At 40.7% G+C, this 20,831-nt stretch overlaps 1 protein-coding gene and 1 long non-coding RNA gene across 3 annotated transcripts in view; one reads left to right on the forward strand and one right to left on the reverse strand.

Moving 5' to 3' along the window:
- Positions 1 to 6,995: 6,995 nt before the first annotated feature.
- Positions 6,996 to 20,831, reverse strand: part of LOC121941622 — a 38,249-nt gene continuing 24,413 nt past the window's right edge. Inside the window, exon 4 of the long non-coding RNA XR_006105762.1 lies at positions 6,996 to 7,104. This is a non-coding gene — a long non-coding RNA (uncharacterized LOC121941622). The remainder of the gene's footprint in view (positions 7,105 to 20,831) is intronic.
- The window catches only part of abcc6a (ATP-binding cassette, sub-family C (CFTR/MRP), member 6a), a 36,847-nt gene continuing 27,752 nt past the window's right edge, over positions 11,737 to 20,831 (forward strand). The window contains exons 1-3 of one of the 2 annotated variants that reach the window (XM_042484448.1): positions 11,737 to 12,420; positions 16,995 to 17,171; positions 17,293 to 17,418. In XM_042484448.1, the coding sequence (XP_042340382.1) occupies positions 12,379 to 12,420; positions 16,995 to 17,171; positions 17,293 to 17,418 (345 nt within the window). In that variant the 5' untranslated portion in view covers positions 11,737 to 12,378. Of the gene's footprint in view, positions 12,421 to 16,994; positions 17,172 to 17,292; positions 17,419 to 19,681; positions 19,733 to 20,831 lie in introns of those variants that run through there. The other variant, XM_042484449.1, reaches the window with a different exon arrangement.

Consider the following 20,831-nt stretch of genomic DNA (forward strand, 5'->3'; position numbering starts at 1 on the left):
GCCTGTTTTCATGGACACTGGAGAGTGTATTTAGCTTCGTCTGGTACAAGTTAAATGGCCCTTGTCTGTCTGGCACTTTTCCTTCAGTTATACTTCTGTGTTTTTTTTTTTACACAAAAGGGATGGGAGATAATGTTTAAATCTGTTTCTTATTGTGGAGGAATTGAAAACTCGTGCGTGTTCAGGCAGTCCTCATCGAGACACTTAGAGATTTCTGAATGAATGAGTCGGATAATAACTGCTATTTCAGATAGGAAGCCACCAGAGAAAACACACTGATGGCCCACCGACACGAGGAAGCATGTAAACAAGCTTGGGAAAATGAGTCAAAAGTACAGCCTCGTCAAAAGAAATTGGATTTACCTCAACGGCAAGCTCAGACGCATCAGCTAGTTTACACAAAGAAGGTGTGTTCAGTATGAGAATTTACCAAGAAATGTTATGAGGAGACATTTCATTTTATAATAAGAGTTGTTGTTGATATCTGGATCATTCCTGTTTACGCAGCAACATTTGGGATTCAAAACATCTGGAAAAAATGAATTTTTCTTTTTGTTTTTTGCACTTTATAGGAATAGTGACATGTTTAAATGTCAGAAAAACCTATCGGCCAATCTAAAGCACTCAGATAAAAATCCTGTGTGGATTGTCTAATTTTGGTCTATAGAGAGCTGCAGGACTGAGTCCTGCCATTTTCACACTCCCTGTTCTCCCATCTGCATGTCACTGTTTTTTTTAAAAGTTTTTTTTTTGGTCAAATGACTGAAATAAGGTCTGGTTAACACTAACATAAGAGATTTTCATGTTTTGTTCCACGACATTAAATGCATCAGTAAATACTCCACTCGTGCATTTTGAGGCCTTTATGCCTTTCAGCACCTGGATCGACATCAGTTTTCTTGTGCTGCTTCCAGATACCTTTCACTAACATTTAAACCTTTGAAACCTGAGGAATCTCATTTTATTTGTTTTTAAATGGAAAAAAGGGACAATTTGGCAAGGAATGTCCTGCAAACTACAAACAGTCAAAAAAATGGGGGGAAATGGCCTGAAAACTATATTGTCTTAATTATATATTTAAAGTTATGTTACATAAAAAAATACTTTTATTTCTTAGTTTTTGCTTCTTGCTGTTTTTTTTCAGGCCATTTCTTGTTACGTTGCTGGTCACCTTCTGCCCATGTTTTTGTAAAAATTTAAGCCAATATGCTCATCTATCAAAGTGTTAAAATAGATGGTTGCTAAATGAGATTACAGAACATCATTCACAGCCTTATAGTGGTGGCAACTTTTAAGTAATGTGACCCTAGTGTAGTTCATTTATGGCCTAACGTTAGCTTTTTACTTCTGAAGATTGCATTTAGGCTTTAAAATCATAAAAGTTGCACTCATTTGTGATGAATATCTTGCTGAACAAAACGTGTAAATACAATAAATGTTTGTTTGTTTTTGTTTTTGTTAAATCTGCCAAACTTTTGTCAGAATTTTGCTGAACAGAGTGAAACTTTAGGAGTGTAACAGACAAACATCATAAAACATTGGGGGAAAAAAACAAAAACAGCATGAGTGAAAGTTTATGCTCACCTCAGTTTGCTGCCTTGAGTTCCTGCTGAAAAGAAAAGTCACTTCCTGAAAATTGTTACAATGGAATTGTAGTCTTTTTCTTTTTTTTACACAGTTTTCATAATGTGCATTAATCTGTGTTTATGTGATAAATAAGGCCTTAATCTTAATTTTAAATTAAGAAAATTTTATTTGTTATAAATATATTTGTACAGAAAATATGAGGAAGTTATTTATTGGGACAGGAAATGTTGCAGCATAAAGGGAATAACTCATATGTCATAAATAGTATCGAAGGATAGAGGCATCACCATTTTCACATTTACAAAGAATTTCAAACACAGCGGCAGACAAATTTAGGCAAACAATCCCTTTTAAGGGTGTGATGGTAATCCAAGCAGCCCTTCATTTATGCAAACCTATCATTTAACCAGTATTTCCTGTTAGCCGCAGGATGTGGCTCTCTTTGCTGTCCTATATGGCTTTCCGGAAGTCATGTTTGTACTCCCTGATTTAAAGAGTGCAAACTGCAGGTTTCCAGTGCATGAGTACATACTGTACAAATGGCCTTGTAACAGGAAGTTGAGTGACGAGTACTACTGTTGAATTATGGGTACGCCGTGTGGGCTGTGTATGGTGCTGCACTGTATGGTTCTCATTTTCCCACCATTTTTATGACTGAATCTAAATGGAGGAAATGTGAGCGAATAAAATTAATGCATGGAAAGAAATGACAGGATTTTCCGTACCATGTTAAAAAGTTGAGTTGGTTTTTTGGCTCGGAGTTAAAAAAATACACGTGGAGTTTATGCTTGAGCAAGTTCAAGCATAAAGATTTAAACAATGAGGGGAGAGCGGGATCGGTTAGGACATTACTGTAACGACACAAACAAACTTCCATTACTCATAGCCCACTTGAACAGTAATAAAAAATGATTTGATCCCTGAAAGACACAGGTATCTGCTAACAATGTATCAAGTTTTATTAGAGACTAACCCAAATGCAAAGGGCACAATTTTCTAAAATGCTTTACCAAATTTTGATTCCATGTTATGGAGAATCACTTCAGAACAGAGCATTGTTTAGTTTAAAAACAAAAAATAAGAGACGTTGTGACATTAAATAGTTGATTTCTCACTGGCTTAAAAGGCTTTATTCCAACTGTCCCCTTGTCCCAACCAACCCCACTCTCCCCTATAATATTTCAGGGTCATTTTGCCACTTAGGTGCTGTTGGGACGCTGACTAGCGAGCACATGTTAACTTACTTTGTTGCTGTTATTGTGAAACAGCCGTGACTCAAATAAGTACTAAACAGATGGCAGCAATCCAAAGACATAAAATAAGAAGCGAAACAGACCAGGATTAAGGCTGTGGCTGAATTCTGTCAGAACACAGATATACGATATTATCACAACAGCAGCCAGCGGTGCAAAAGCCTACTGGTCATCGTTTCACCACATTGTGCTCATCCCATTTGTTTTCCACCGTGAAAAACATAATGTTTTCATAGCGTGCAGGGAGTGGACGATTCCCCAATAAATGCCACAACCACGATCTTTGCCGCCCCCTCAGTTCTTCTCCGTGATATTTTTAGAGGGTCCACAATCCACAAGTGAAGAGGCGAGGAATTGTTTTTGTTGATGCTCGTCTTACCACTTCAGTGTGGTGACTCGTGATGAGCTGGTGCCTCCGTACGTCACAAGAGGCCAGAGTGAGTGGGAGTCAGGCTCCAAGCTCTATTAAGGGGGAGCCAGTCACCCAGGTTATTGGGCAACTAGTGCTGGGGGACCGTCCCATGGATTTCCACTCACTGCTATTTCAGGGTAGCAGGTCTGTTTTCAGTTTAGGGAGAAGCCACAATATCCTATTAAGCATTGTTAAAGTAATTGGGCAGTGTTTACTGAGAGGGCTGGTTAAAATTCAGCTCTTTTTTTTTTTTTTTTTTACATCATATTTAACCCTGAAGTTGACTTTGTGACATAAGGCCTCATCTGCAATTCACACCTGGACTTCTATCTGTCTGACACTGGGATGATCAGCCTCTATCAGCTACTGTTGGTTTGTAACCAATGAGGCGGATTATGAGACAATGGGCCCCTGAGAGCAGATATGAAAAACAGCCCCATCACCTCTCCTACACAGGAGTCACACACACAAAGTTTGTTAGTTTCGGCTCTTTTTTTGTTGCTTTTGCATCTTTCTTTAGTCATTATGAATAATTTTGTCTCTATGGTAATTTTGTATCTTTTTGAGTTATTTTGTGTCTTTCTGTAGTTGTTTTGCCTAATTTTTGTAGCTTTGTGTTTCTTTGCATCTCTCTGTGGTCTTTTTGTGGTAATTTTGAGTCTCTTTCTGGTCGGTAATTTAAGTGACATACATCAATCTGTCCGTCTCGTTCCTGTGAATACAATATCTCAAGAACACCTTGAGGGAATTTCTTTATATTTTGCACAAACATCCACTTGGACTCAACAATGAACTAATTTTTGATAGATTTTGGTGATCAGAGGTCAAGGTCAATGTGACCTTGCATTCATCACATTCTCAAGAACCCCTTGAGATAATATCCTCAAATTTAGCAAAACAAAAAAAACTTGGACTCAAGAATGTACTGATAACAATTTGGTTGTCGAATGTCAAAGATCAAGGTCACTGTGACCTCACAAAACATGTTTTATGCTATAATCAAGAATTTTATGTGCGTATGAGGATTTTCTATACAAAAGGTCACAGGTCAGCTTCAGTGTCACATCATGATGCTCTGAATATATATTTTTCTGGCCATTACTCAGTGTCATAACTCATGAGACATCAGGTCAGAAACTGAATTGGTGACACTTACTGCAGATACACCGGTCCAAAGAATTAATGGCCACGCTTCATACTGATGTTTTTCTCAAGATTCATTTTCTCTCGTCTTTGTTTCCTCAGACACCGAGAACTACAACAAAAATGAAAGACAAAAAAGTTTGAAAAACACATTTTTCCACTCACTCTCAGTCTAGTGTTTTTCATTAAGCAGTCCAATTAGCACAACAGAAATGTGGTGAAATAAAAAGAAACAACCAAAAATGCACCACCAAAGTCCAAGAAAGGCATATTAACAACATAATACATAAATAAAGGCATAATTACCATGTGCTCCTTTAGGGACACATGTAGAATATCATTACTCTGGAGTTGTGCATTCATCGCCTGGGGTTGTATGTGACTAATTTGCAGTGCAATACAAGACAAAATTCAACATTTCTGCACCACTTTTTGTTTTGAGGAATAATGAAAAATGCTTGAACCAGTATCTGTTTCTTGTCGAGCCAGATTTTTTGGTAGGGTCGTCTAAGGTACGCTGACATCCTCTCCTCTGAGGGCTTTTGTTTATGTGGCCCAAGGACTCTGCTCAGTCTCATCAGTCTCATCAACTTAACAAATATAGGTTCATTACAAAGGCCCTGTTAAGACTTTTTTTTTTTTTTAAATCTTCTCGAGGCATTTGAATGTGTGTATTAACGTGTGAGTGTCCACTGTTTACTGGACCAATCAGCCTGATAATTTGTGTGCATATGCATGACTATATGATTAAGGACCTTTCATGATTGCAGTTTTTACACCGTCCCTGACTGTTGACTCCTCACTCTTCTTAATCTAAAAGTAGCACATTTTCTGAAAATCAGCTCAGTTAAAGACCAAATTCCTTTCCATTTTTTGCCTTTTTGCCTTAATCGTGGCTGAAAAACTGACAACCATAGAAAAGTTTGGACTCAGTATGAGAGCCAATCTTGCCTGCAGCTGCAAAAGTCCAGCCATACTGTGGCTTCCTGGCTCACATCCAGTGTCTCCTACTTTGTTTAGAAGCTGTCTAAACCGGGTTGTGTGACTGTGGCTGGGTCAGCTGTGAGACACAGTCAGACCCAACCAAAACTCACCACTGGCTGACACATAAAGCACGGCTACCCAGCGTTGTGCCTGTGGCTTGAATTTAGTCCAAGCAGTAACATCTGGGGGCTAAAGAATGAAGACAGCATGCAAGTGCCATAAACTGTAATTCCCCTAATGGCCACTTGAGGCTGGCTCCAAAAGGGAGTCAAACCCCACAGACCCTCATGTTAAAATGCTCAACTTTACAGCAGAAATAAACATGTTACAGGCTGGTGCAAAACCAGTTTTTGCCTCTAAAGCTAATTTCATCATTTATAACTGCATGAGAGTGAATTTATTTATATAATCCATCCAATTAAATTTTATCAAGGCTTAAAATTACACTAATTTCAGGATGAGGCTTCTTCACTGACAGGCTGTCTGCATAGCGTCACCACAGTCCACCAAAAAACCAAAATGGCAACTCTCAAAATGCCATTTCAAAGCATGAAAATGGTAATCCACAAACTAATGGGTGACATCATGGTAGCTATGTCCATTTATACAGTCTATGACTAAGTCCTAAAAAAAAGCCATCCGAATTATTCTAAGTGTATTTCATGTTAGGAATAATTGATGCACACATGTAGCTGGATGCTGTAAGAGGAAATAGATACAATCTTTAGAGCTGCAAAAACTGAATGAACTCAACACTGATTTTTTATAGTTGAACTTAGAAAAATGCATGACACATTATGATGTACTTAAAATGGCTGATGTTTTGCAAAATAGATCCCAAATACAGCTAAAAATCAGCTATTGCTGGTAGCTGGTTTAAGCCGGTCTAACATGGTCCTAGATGGTCCTGAATCAGTTTTTGCTGGTCTTTGATGGTTTAGCTGGGTGGATATATATGTTGTTGTGTCTGTCAAGCTGCGCACAACTATCTTTATACCTATCCCATGACAGTAGACTTAACTGATCGATGCCCTTTGCTTTTCATTCCTCCCCCTCATGACACTGTTATTTCTCCATACTCAAGGACATTGATTTGGTTTCAATTTAACAGGAACGTGGATGGATAAACCAGCGAGAGTCACCATCACAAGCTGGTATGACCAGCTAAACCATCAAAAATGATGCAAAAAACATACTCTAAGCTGGCCAAACAAGCTGGTCAACCAGTTTAACCATCCTAAGATGGGTCTGTCAGTCACAGAATCTGTGGTGAAACTCAAGAGGAAGTGGAAAACACAAACTATTTTGGGGAAGCACACACAGTTTCAGCGATGACTGTTTCTTTGCGTTTCCGTTTCTTTGCAGTGATAATGTCATAGGTCACTGCTCATGTAACCAAGCAGCTAACGCAGTTCATCCTTTTCATTATTTAAAAGTTGTTTGTTTATTGAGAGGAAGCACATGCACTTTCCAATTGGTGTGTCATGTTTAAACATACAAGTATATACAAGCAAGCACAATAAATGCAGAAAATAACTGACACTGACATGTTTATTTACACTGTTTGTCTGAGAGCTCCAAACCAAACCTGTGCCACTTCTGCCTCTCCTCTGGCTCGCTGTCACCCCGCGTGGTTTTCCTCCGAAGGGTAATCACAGCACCGTCTCATTCAGACACCTTCTGGTTCTTGGGCAGTTGAGAAAATGATGGCAAGCCATCTGCTGTCTGGAGAGAAAAAGAGCATCTTTACTGTGTCTGAGGTTTGGAGATGTCGGGTAGAGATTAGAGTCACCAAAGAAAACAAAAAAACAGCAACTAGGGCCCAGCAACTACGATACTAATTCTAATGTTGTGTAAGGCGAGTTATTATAATTTCCGCAGGGACTATGTTCGTGAAGGCCTGATTCTGAGCTTTTTGATGAGTTTGGTCCTGTGGCATTTAAATAGGAGTTCAGCATTTTGGGAAATGTGCCATTTGCTCTATTGCCAAGAGTTAGATGAGAAGATCAGTTAGGAAGTCGTTCTTCCGACTTCAGTTGTGTTCATGTGCTTTGTGGTCATAACGTGGGAACAGCATGGAAGCATGGGTTGCATTTTAATGCTAATAGCATTTAAATAAAGAGGTTGATGGCTGTTTCCTGTTTATTTTTATATATTATTTTATCTTTTATATATTTTTATATTTAATCTAGGTCACTCAACTTAGGAATTAGTCAACATTAATAACATATTACACTCCACATTTGACAAAATTTCATTTTCGTTTCTTACCACTGACCAAACATTGACTTTAGGTCGCATGTTTATGCATTTATGACGTCAAGTCGGCAACATGTGTTTTAAAAAAATGTTGTTATAAATGTAAGTATACTGGCCTGGCATGGTTTATAGTTAAAATTCTTCTTGCTTGCTACAGCTAATAGATGCATATACTAAAATGTGCAACTACTAAAAGTAAATGATATCTACTAGGAACAAAATAACAAAATTTCTGTTGCCATTTCTGCTGCCCTGAAACATCATGCGAACATCAGAAGTCTGCAGCTCGGTTATCATCAAAATTTACCACTCATGATTACAACTTTGGAGGGCCATTCATCTGCTTGTAGCTCTTAAATAGGAGCATGTGAAGGCAGCATTAACATACAGTTCACCACCATTACCACCGGAAAACACCAGTTCCGATTCATCACCGGAAGTCAAACTATTTCACACAAGCTATCACAGGGGCTAGGAATAAGGTGGATCCAGTATGTCAGTAATCAAACTGTGAGTATCTGGACTTCTTATGAATGACTCCTCAGCAGGTGCCAAGGCAGTAAGGTGATAAATACTTGTAGGCTCATATCACTCACAGAGGCATGTGAGACGGGTCTGGAGTCTACACACGGAGGAAACGGGTCTGACACACACGATAATACACATACAGTGCACACACAGTATCTTCGTCATCATATCAAGCACACGGCACAGCAATCCCACTGCCCGACAGGAAGCATGCCAGAGTCAAAGGTCAGTTTCGACTGCAGAGCGAAGCAGCGAGGAACGATTGAGATGGCACTTTGGGTAAAAGCGGGAGGGAGAGAAGCGGAAGTCGGGGCCCAGTTATAATTGCGTGCGTAGGCTGACACATCTGAATTTACAGGCTGCGCTGGAGCTGTGCCACTCATCTACGGCTGCTTATTTAAGGGCGAGGAGAGAAAAAAAATACAGCAGATTTTTTGTTCGCTTGTTTCTTAATCTGTTTTTAAGCCCCTCCCTTTGCTTTGCTGTTGCTAAATTTGTCTCCCCCTTGCTCAAACGTAAGAAGCCAAAATGACACCATTATTTTGACTAGACTGTTTTTCCTCCCAGGGAGAGAGGCCAGAGGAAGTGTAGGTGACCTAGACTGGTAAACCACCGCTTCACCACCAGTTGGCTGGGTCACAGCCACCCCCGCAGCCACCCTCTGCATCCAAAGGCTGCCAGGTCCACATTACTACTACTACACGCCATGACCACAAGTGGCCCTGCTCCACTGCCAGCCTATCATCGGGTCCATGCTGGGAGCTTTCTCTCTCCCCATTGGTATAAACAGTCTGCCGTCTGGCCATCGGCTGTCACAGAGCTCATTTTGGTCGTATTTGCAGGCCAAATGTGTTGTTTGTGTATGTTAACCCGTCTTGGGCCTGAACCAGCAGTTTGCACGGCTCTTGCTCTTCACTGAATATGCAAAACTTTCTGCAAATGGGTTGTTTTTGTGCTACTTTCTCTCCATGAATTGCAACACCCCCCCCCCCCCCCCCCCCGAACCTCAGGCTGCAGTCTGGGACCGATCAGCTGAGCAGTCTTGGCTCAGTTTCTGCAAAAGAAGTTTATTCTGGAAGCAACAGGGGGGATATTAACTATCTCTCCTCCATATATATAATGAAACAACGGGGGAGACCAGAGTGCACAGGGCCCCTTTTCGAGGAAAGTTCTCACACACCTAAAAATGTCCTCCTGCAGCCAAACACCAGATGTTGTCATCTGTCTACTGTTGATTAGAAAACACAAACACACTCAGCCACAAAGTTTCAAGCATGTCAGCTGCATGAGTTAAAGATCCAGTGTGTAGGATTTAGAGGTATATATAGGGGGAGGTGGAATATAATAAGTATGTCTCCTTTAGTGTACAATAATCTGAAAATAACAATTGTTTTGGTTTCGTTACCTTAGAATGAGCCTTCTATATCTACAAAGCTGGTCCTTGTTTCTGGATATCGACATGTTCACTGCTATATTTCTACAGTAGCCCAGAACGGACAAACCAAACACTGGCTCTAGATGTTGGCTATCATAAGGCGAGTGTCCATCAATCCTCAAATTGCACAAATTGAAATTGCAAATATAAAATACACCTAATGGATGTCAATTTAGGAAAGAATATATATATATATATATATTATATATATTTGATATTATATATTTGAAATCGTGGACTATCACCTCCCAGAAATCCTTAATACATGGCCACTACCACATATGAGGGGCTTGCCTTTCCATTATCACTCGTATAACACACTTATGTCGCCTTTGATTGGCAATAATGACAAGGGGAAAAACAGGTGAGCAAATGTTAGCCGGTTGTGGCTGAGCGGTCTGTTTCCCACATGCCAAATAGCGTTTGTTTGCATTTATTTGGAGAGGAAGAGACTGTGGATAATCCGGCTCCCAGTAAAAACCTCCTGGACAATCAACACTGAGGGAATTCTAACCAAGAAAAGCTGCCACTGGTTAAAATCAGCAATCCCTTACCACTGGACGCTACTAATCTTCCCTAAATCTGATACATTTAACCTTTAAAACAGAGAGGGAGGACATGCTAGGTCTCTTTCTCTCTGTGTTTGGACCTCGGTTGTTATTTGGGACAAAAAGGTGTGCTGTAAACACTGTAGCCTGTGCTACAGTCACACACATATACACAGTCCACCCCACTGGTTGTGGTACACTGCCTGAGGTGTTTCGGACCATTTCTTGGTGGTAGCAACACTCAACTCATGCTGAGGGACTGAGACATAACACAACAGTCCATAAAACCATGGATGTATTTTTTAGCTCCATCTGTTTGACAGCTACATTCCTTTGTTATGCTAAATCACATTCTCTTAATCCTCTATTTGTTAATGTTAAAGCCAACAGGGTAAACTTTGAGGACAGCAAACTGTAATTTCGAACTTTCTGACCTCCTGACCACACCTCATAACAAAGCACACCTGGCATTAGTTGAAAATATTTATTTCTGACCATGTTTTTAACCACAATTACAGTAAGCGTTTTCTGTCCTAATGTCAAAAAAGAACACATTTAAATCCAACTTCTCAATACATAATTTCACAAATGAATCCACATGTTACATAATTCTCTTCATTTTGCACCAGGAGTTTGCTGAAGTGCTGAATAAAAAACACTCGCCAGCCTGGAGGAGAAACATAAAGTGATGACTCATTTTTAAAAGAATAATAATCTCTCATATTTGCACATGGCGAGACACAGGACCTGGTGGTGGTCTGCCTCTCTGCCGAACTTTCCATGTTTCTTCTCTGCGGCGGATGATGTCCGCAGTGGTGTTAGTCCCAGTAGAGACAGTGTCATAGTTTCCCTGAGCAGCTGCCGTGCTGAAGTTTTCCCCCGTGTCTTGACCAGAATGACCATCATCACGCCATTCGATGATGCTTTTCAGCTTTAGGGACACACTCACACTTGTTTTTGTGCTAAAAAGGAGCACAAACATGTGGATTTTGTTGTTTTTGTTTTTTATTATGCAAATATGTCACTGTAAATCCCCGCATTTCAATATGTAAGACTTGCAATCATGCCCTTAACACCACTGGTAATCAGCTACCCTCACACTAAAACCTTCTTTGATTCAACATGACACTTTGCGACAAAGTTGCTTGATGATTTCAGATTTTCCACTGACTGTGCAAGTTTCAGTCCAATGCGATGACTTATTAACCAAATAAATTCTCTTTTCTTCCCATATCAGCAAGTTTTTTTCGCAATACTTGGTAGTGCATGTGATGCTTTGTGCCACTGAAGAGGCCCTGCATTTTCCATTGAATGTCTGGACTGAAAAACATAATTTAGTGACTCACAGAGTCATAAACTAGTGTCTACTTGCAAAGGGGTTTCCACATATACATGCTAATATGTTAAGCTTTGCACTAGGCTGGTGATACATACTAATAGTTGTCACTCTGCAGTGACTAAAGCAGCTGATATCCTGGATTTGTGAAGGTTTTAAAGTCTTGACATTTGTCTGAGTGTTGCTGGTCTCAGTTTTTAAAAGGTATGTATGTGCACAAACAGACACTGTGTGGTGAGACGGCTGGTTTGGGATGTGGGGAAAGAGGGGAGGGAGAAAAGGAGGTAAGGGGCAGCGAGTGAAAGTGGGAGGAGTGCGTCTGGGTGTGGGACTGTCATCCCATTGAGGGGAGTAGCTGTGGTGTTTTGATTGAAATCCAGCAGATGTGGGAGAGGAGAGAGGGGTGTGTATGAGAGAGAGAGAGAGAGAGAGAAAGAGGGAGAAAGAGGGAGAGAGAGAGAGAGAGAGAGAGAGAGAGAGAGAGATTTCCACCCACCCAACAAGGAGACACACTCATAAACAGCAGGCAGACGGGAGTGAGAGTCAGAAAGACACAGGATCTTAGGCAGTGCAAACAGCCAGCGAGACAGAGTTTCATTGAGAGAAGATGTTTTATTAAAGGGGAGGAAAAGTCAGACACTCAAACACACACACAGCAATAAACACAGAGCGTGCCACCCAGACAGTCAGGCAGGAACAAGCTAAAACCCAAGATTTACACCCATTAGCTAGAGAGGAAAACTCTAATAAGGACACACTTACTGAAATCTTTCTCCCCACGTCACAAACACTCACACACACACTGGTGCTGAGTGTGTGCCGCCACAGCGTGAGAAGCAGGGCCGATCGACCCCAACAAGTGGAGCATCCGGGAGGAAGGAGCAAGCAAGTGGATGGATGCCTTTTGCAGACTCAGCGGCCTGGACCCTCTGTGGGTGAGTTTGTGATAGATTCACCGACCCTGAACTATTGATTGTGTGTGTGTGTGTGTGTGTTTGTGTGTTTGCCAAGAACAGATAACGTGAAACCACATCCAATTAGGTTATAAAGAGTTTGATATTTTGGCTGAATTTTTACAGTCACAAATTCCATGCTCATTTGGTATAAGCCGATATAAATTAATACATGTGAAAGTTTGTGTTTGTTTGCCTGAGCCTGTATTATGATCATAAACTGTTGTTTTAATTTAAATGCATGACACAATGATATTTGCTTTCTTACTCATAATCTATGTATTTCTCAGTATTGATGATTAATGCAATTAGCAACATTAGCATGCTGTTCTTGTGTCTTTGGCCAACTATTAACTATGCTGCTCATTGTCATTAGACAGGTTTTTACTGTCCATTAATAAATGACACAATAAAAAAATAACAGCCTGTGTTGTAGAAGAAGAAAACGGGGGGTGGTTTTACCTAAAAAGTTAGCTGGCAGCAGTACCACAGGAAAATCCCCATAGCTCACACTGACCTTCTCAGTTTGCAGCCTACATGTACATTTCGAAATCTAATCCAAAGCAAGTCTGTAAACGGTGAATTTACCTTTGATGCTTGCCAGAGTCGGTTTACCGTCACTCCGCTCTGTGATTCAGCACAATGAGATGCTGTGAGGTGGAGATGGCGTCACACAGAGTGCGCTGCTGTTGTTGGCTTTTTATTCTTGTATGTAAGCAAACCTCCACATTCTGAGTCCCGGCTCGAAGTGGCTGCAATCCAGCTGGAACGGCTAGAATTTATTCAATGCACTCGCTCCCAGCTTGCCTCTTTATCCCCTTCTCCTCTTTCTCACTCTGAGTTTCTGTTTCTCATTATCTATGATAGGCGAAAGGCTGCGTTTGGTCATGTTAGTGAGTGAGTGAGTGAGTGAGCGAGTGAGTGAGTGAGCGAGTGTTTCTGTCTGTCAGCAACTAATCTCACCAACTACTGGGCCGATCAGCCTCATATTTTATGGTCACATGTATGACTGTATTCTTGAGGATCTTTCGTGGTAGCGGTGATTCAGAACTGTTGAAAAACCGATTTAATCGAGTGTTCTGTGTCATCATTGACTGCTGACTAATCATTCCTCTTAACTGGCCTGTGGTCTCACGTTTTATGGAAATCAGCTCAGATAAAAACAAGAGGCCTAATCATCTGTTGCAGGAAACATTTAGGCCTTTGTCGTGGCTAAAAAATGTAAATCTATAGAAAAGTTTGTTCTCAAGTTGAACTGGTGAGTGTGTGAGCGTAAATGTGTGTTTCCATCTGTCTGCAGTTGATCTTGCGAACTACTAGACCAATCAGCCTTAGATCTGCAGATTTATGCAGATATGCTATAATCCACTTAAGGAAGCAAGATACAAGATGAGCTTCTTCGCCATCTTTACTGTAAGCGAGCCAGCAGGGACTATTCCCAGTTTTTTTCCCGTCAGCTGCACAGCAACATACCACAGCATTTCGGAAGTGGAGTGTTTTGCCTGCCCGATTTGGGGATTTCTGATTTGGTGTTTTTTTTCTTGACATTTATGCCTCTTGCCTAATTAGGTATGTAAGTAGGCAGTTGAATTGTTTCTTTTTTTTTGTCTGTTTTAGTTGTGTTTATTGTTGTTATTTGTTGGCAAAATTAATATCGTTCAAAGTCCAGTTATGAGTGAGATGAACTACAGATTTCTGGCTTTATTTCAGTCATAAAAAATTCACTCAATCTTCATATTTACACCAATCTATATTTCATAAACAGTGCCTGTTCGCAGGACAACTTAATCTGTTCTGTGCAACGTGCCATGGATCCATTTCAAATAGATGACGTGTTTTTATTAGCTTCTGAAACGTGCTGCTGCATATCTGCAAAAAATTAGGCTACAATAGTGGACGGGATCAGCTCCCCTGAGAGAGATCTGCGCTCTACGAAGTGCACTCTTCTAGTTTTGGCTCCGTCTCTGTTTTCTTCTCAAAAGCTCGAAACAATGGCCATCAAACTTTGCTGAGAAAGCGAAAGTGAACTGGCCGTCTTGTGCAGCTCCCTTTGCAACAAAAGTTCAAAGTACAGATGTTCTTGATCACGTGGCATCCATCACAAAGCAGGGAGGATGTTTGAACAGATGTTTTTGTCTGATGTTGGCTGTAAAGTACTTTCGGTTATTAAATGTAGTAATCGACCTTTTGCATACTTTTTGAACAGTGTCATTGCTCACTATTTGGTCACAGCCTTGTGCTAATGATGGAGATTTATATGGCTTTAATACTGAACTGAGCATGCAACAATGCAGCTGAGCAGAAGAAGTTGGATCCAGAAATACCTATACAAGGTTTTAGAGTGAAATCAAGCCATTGTGCAACTTTAAAACCAGGCCAAATCTCAGTGAAACTGTCAGGAAAGTGATACGTGCCTGCTAAAATTACAGTAGTTTATACACGGCACAAACTCACATTAGGTGCATAATACTGTTTTGCTTACAAGCCAATGCCATTATTATAGTCATTATTACTCTTTTCATTTCTCTATCAAATCTAGAGGATGTAAAATAGGGCATTCAGCAGATTTGCAGCACAGTAGAAGCCTGCTCTACTTTCACATCACTGTGTCTGTCAGGTAAAAATAGACACCTTGCGGTGCCCGAGCTGTTGGCATCTCCTAGTTTACTGCAACCACTTCAGCCAGGGGTGAGAAACAGGATAAGTGCTGAGCAAAATGCACAAGAAAGTGCTTGGAGAGGGTTTGACATGTTGGATTTCTTACATAAAAGTGCTCTGTTGATCCGCCTGCCCCTGACCGCAGGAGTCAGAAGGGTCTGCGAAAGTAGCCTCCCACTCACTCCCTCCCATGGGATTTATCACTTAAACGGATTTTGGTACATCAGTACTCACAGAGAACAGCAGCATACCGAATGTGCAAAATGATGTGTTCATTATGTAACCTAAAACCATGGGTGGATTATGAGACAACGGGGCCCTGGGCACAGATATGCAAAAGGCCCCACCACCTCTCCTACATTAGAGCATGACATACTGAATTTGTTGCCTTTTGAGATTTTTATATGTACTTTTGGTAGCGCTGTGTCTTGTTGTAGTCTTTTTTGTCTTGTTGAGGTAATTTTGTTGGGATTTTTTTTGTCATTTTGTGTCTCTTTGTAGTTAATTTGTGTTTCTTTGTCATTTTGCACTTCTTGGGGTCATTATCTCTTTTTTGGTAGCTTTGTGTCTCTGTAGTCTTTTTTTTAGTCTATTTGAGATCATTTCTTTTGTCATTTTGTTTGTCTTTTTGTAGTAATTTTATGTCTATGGGATCATTTTATGTTTTTTGAGGGGTTTTTTTAGGTAACTTTTTTGGGGTTTTGTCATTTTGTGTCTCTTTGTAGCTGTGATGTGTCTCTTTCATATTTTTGTGTGTGTGTGTGTGTTTCAAGGCTCATGACATTTTGCAGGTGAAGGCCATGGTGGCCCTGACACTGTGCCCAGTAGGCCCGTTCAGTAGTCCAACAGTAAGCGCTGCGATACACACATACCTTCAATATTCAATAACCAGAGAACTTTTATTTTAGCAAAACTAAAGACACTTCAACCATAAATTGGGACCCAAAAAAAACGACCTATGTTATAGAAATGCATGTGGGATTTTTTTTCTGTACAGGCAAAGTTGTGTGCCATATCTGTTTTGAATAGGCAGCCTACAGTCAGATGATTCATGACTGTGGCTACAGAGGTGGGAAACAGAAGCAACTGATGGTAAACTTGCATTAATCACTACTCCCGCTGAGAAACTCCGCCCCCTCTGCAAAGCACAACTACTCACCTGACGTGGTTCACCAGCAGGACAGCGTTACATAATGACCCTGCAGCTGCCGCCAGTTTTGGCCTCTCTGCTTCACTCCGGCAGGGCCAGACTACTTCACCATACCAGCAGCTTTAAACCACTTCCTGTGGTGACTCCACAGGGCAGCCTCGTTAACACAGCCAGACACCCTGCCCCTCATTAGGCCAGTGAAGTGATAAACAAGAGAAGCAAGAAAACAACAAGCCACTTAGCCCCTGGCGTTCTTTTTTTCTTTAAACAACAGACAACCTCTGCTGCTTCTGCTGCTGTTACATAATCCCAAACTTTTGGCAGCGTTTGCCAAACACACCTCGTCTGCGTGGACTTTTATTGTTTATAGGCTTCATTATTAGTATAATCCTTGACCTCATATTTTAATGTGTCGACAGCTTACATTGTCCCGCTCAAATTCAGGAAACAATCCAAAGATGTGGTCAAAAAAAAAAAAACATCCCAAAACTGACTCAGTTTTTTCAGTAAAAGAAGGCCTCTTCCAACTCGCACTTAGTCAGGATTGGGCACAGACTCATTTTCTGTTGACCTGCTGTGGTTTCACCCTCCACTGTCTCCATGGATGAAACGCCGGACCAGCACCAAGTCTGAATTCTCTGGATCTGGCTCTCACTTGCTCTGTCTGTCAGATGATGGATATAATCTCACAGTTTGACTCTTGGGCATATTCTCTTGATCTAAACGTCTGACTTTCTCTCTGTTCTAGGACTGGAACCGAACGTGGTATACAGCCAACCCGGACCTGACCCAGTGTTTCCAGAACACAGTACTGGTGTGGGTTCCCTGTATCTATCTGTGGTTGCTGGCCCCTTTCTACTGCCTTTACCTCTACTGCCATGACCGCGGACGCATTCAAATGTCCTGCCTCTGCACCGCCAAGATGGTGAGACCTCACACAGACTTTGATCCAGTCGTCAGTTGACTGACATCGTTTACAAAAGCAGCATTTCAATAGAAATATTCTTGCAAATGTGACTGTAACGTTTTTCTCCTGCCCTGCTCAGGTGTTGGGTTTCCTGCTGGCCTCCTTTGGCTTCGTTGAGTTTTTTTACATCCTGCTGGAGAGGAGTCAGGAGATCCAGCAGCACATGGTCTTCCTACTCAGCCCCATCATTCGCAGCATGACTGTGGTAAATACTGTGGCTCTTTTCCAATTATATTCTAGTGTTTACCAACATGTTTATGTTTGTCCAAAAAGGGAACTATGCGTCTTAAGTAATCTCAATTGTATGACTTTTTGGAGCTGTAAAATCCAAAGGCCGACATCTAATTTACTTGCAACCCTGCATCAAGGGTGTATAAGCAACATCCAAAGTGATACATCTACGTCAGTTTAACCGAGAAAGGCTATTGTTTTAAGTCATTTTGGAGAAGTGAAATGAGCAGTCATTGAGTCACATGAATCGAATCACAATTTTGATGACTTTAGATTCCACTTGACAGAATAAAAAGACTTATAACTCAACTTTAACAGCAAAAACTTAACATAACTTGGACTGCAGTCTTTTAACTTGAAAATACTTGACACCTTCCACCAAGTCCAAAGATGTTTTGTTCTTTTTAAGTGTGGCTTGAATAAATTCAGTTCCCTTCATTTCACGAGTCTAACTAACATTAATGTAATTCCCCAGCAAGTCGACCTTTAATTCTCCAGATCCACTTTGTTTGAACAAATCCAACAGCATCCAGTCGACATATCCTCCAACAGCGGTTCAAACAAGCTTGTTTTAACAAATAATAAAAATAAAGACGCATTCATGATTTTTGTAAATTTAACATGATCACTCTGTTGTTAGCATTACATTTGGTAAAGAGTGCATTATGAATTGTTTTGGACTTTAAACTCAAAGTTTAGGACTTTGGACTTGAGTGCAAAGACACATTTGTTACTTGCAAAACAATGACATGTTCCCACCTCTGCCTAAAACACTGTAGAATGTGTGAGTATAGTGCATGTACTGTGTGGGGCATAACAGAAAAGACAAAAGTGCATTTTATACATGCCACTGAAATCTAATTGTGTGTGAATTGTTAAACCTATAGACGGTGTGAAACTGATTACAGGTCCTTAAATAATTCAAATAGCTGTTTTAAAGCAATTCAACAAGACTCTACTTATGGAATGTGCCCTGTTGTTTATCCCTGATCAAGTTTTAAGAGGTAATGAAATGAGAAGGTGCAAGAACAATACACAACAAATGCCAAAAGAGTTGTATAATTTTGCATTAACTTTGCACAGTCCCAGTGCGTCCCTGGTGTGTGAATGGAAAATGTTTGAACTACTAGGTTAGGCAACTGATTTGCAGCACAAATCGCACATTTGACATCCCTCCCATGTTGCTCTGGGTAACAGAGAAGTTTTGGGAATATTTCAGCCTATGTCCTGCTGGCTCACAAGTCGACGTGCAGGCAAATGAAAGAATATATAGTCTATGTACAGCGTGTTGGCCAGACACTGAGGTGCAAAGATGCATAACCAGGGTTAGATTTATAGTGTTGCAGGCAATGCAAACATTACAGTACCCTGTAAACGCCGCCAGTATTTGACCACCACTCATCAGGGTGCAGAGTACATGTGTAGTGACATCAGCTACTATTTGATGTGGGATCGGTGAATGTTCGTACGTGCAATATATTGAAAAACGTGAGTGGTAGGTGCTGCGCAACAGAGACCATGTGTTGTGAAGAAAAGAATGTTTATAAATCTAAAATATCTCAGATGTTTTTAGAGGTTTATTCTTTTCCAAAGTATACTATTTGTGGGTTTCAGTGCCCATAGTATCATAGTATTTAGTACGTCAGAAAGAGATTTAGTAGGTCCCTATGGTATGTCAAATGCAGTATGCCAAAAATAACAGGATGTCCTACTGTGTCAGGTCACATTTGCATTATGCAAGTCAGCATGCTTTTTGGGCTATTCCTCATACAATCCTCTGTGCAGTGGAAGATTCGTCACATTGACTGAGATGCAGTCAGATGACAGCTCACGGACAGATGACAGAAGCTTAAATGACGTACGATGGTGCATTCATGTGACCAGTCAAATAGATAGCAATGATAGAAAAATGAATTGTTTACGCAACCAAACTAATCCTAAAGATAACCAACAATAAAAGGACATAACTATGAAAATAACAATGACAGAGAAATGCATCTGTAATTTCCCAGAGGAATTTAAAATTTTGCAATACAGACTGCGACAAATAAATGACCAAAAGGTTTAAGGTTCAAGGCCAGTGTTATGACAAAGCAGTATGTCCCAATTGTGTGCATATTTCATGTAACACTGCGTACTTTGTAAGGTCACAGCAGGACGCACTGATAGTAAAAAGAAAAGGTATGCGATTTGGAACGCAGAGTATGTTGTTTTCGGGACATAACTGCCATTAGTCAGGCCGATTAGTCACAACCTGTTAGGATTGACTCATGAACTCTTCGTGGACGGTCAGTACTTGTCCATTCAAATTTACTGAATGTTCGTGCATGCAACTAGGATGTTTGGTGGTGGCAGTTCGTTCAATAGTCATGTGCTTTAAGTCAACGTCATGAGAATCTCTTCCAGCATTTTGTTGTTTTTTTTTTTAAAACACAAAACCACCAAATACAAAGCTGATGATATACAATTGTAGTCTATGTTTGACCTAATTACATAGAAAGGTCTGGTCTTTATATAGGCCACAGGTGCGATGTTGGACTGAAACACCAGCTCCCTCTTTGAGCTCCATTGTTCTGAGTAAGACTGTATTTAAGGTGCGACGTGTTCAATTGCAATGCAGAAAGGAAGAAAAGATAAAGAATAAAAAATTTTTACCTTTGAATAAAGACAAGCCAAAGCAACTTTGTTTGTAAAATAGGCTTGCAGTCATTACTTGGTGGTGTAGGCAGTGTAAAAAAGACACATTTTCAGCCTCAAATCCAGGTTCACTGAGTTCCTCATGTTTGAGGAGAAACAACTCAAATGTTTAGATCCAAATCAGTGTGAGACCTGTGTAGATTATTGCAGTCTAGAGGAGATCTTTAATCTTTTACAAATGTTGTTTGTCTCGCTCCAAACATCCTGAATCAAACTATAATGCCTCCTCCCCCCTACCTGGATCAGGATGGCATGTAGGGTGGGCTACTGCACATTATTTACAGAAGATAAGGGCTGGTATGCAATCATAGAAATGTTTTCGGTGGCCTGTGTTGATGGAAACAACCCCGAATGTTTCTCAGAACATCAATCCCACTCATTTTCTGCAGATTTCAAATGATACTTAACCGACGAGTAGGAGCAAACAGAAGAGGGGCGCAGTGGCTGCCAACATGGGTGGCACGGGAAATTTAAAAATGCTGTTTATGCTGAGCAGGAGTGATGTAAGAATTACAATGCAGTGCCAGGATGCTGAGTCCGCACAGGAAGAGCTGCTGTAGCCCAGAAAGCCTCTAAAGCTGACGCACAGAACCGTATACTTTTACACACAAAGCTTCCTCTCTCTGCAGCCGTATACAGGTCCTGCACAGTCTCTCCGAGTCAGACAGCCTTCCCCACCTGTGGTCTCTG

Source organism: Plectropomus leopardus, chromosome 4 (genome assembly GCF_008729295.1).
Source record: "Plectropomus leopardus isolate mb chromosome 4, YSFRI_Pleo_2.0, whole genome shotgun sequence".
Classification (NCBI taxonomy): Eukaryota; Metazoa; Chordata; class Actinopteri; order Perciformes; family Serranidae; genus Plectropomus; species Plectropomus leopardus.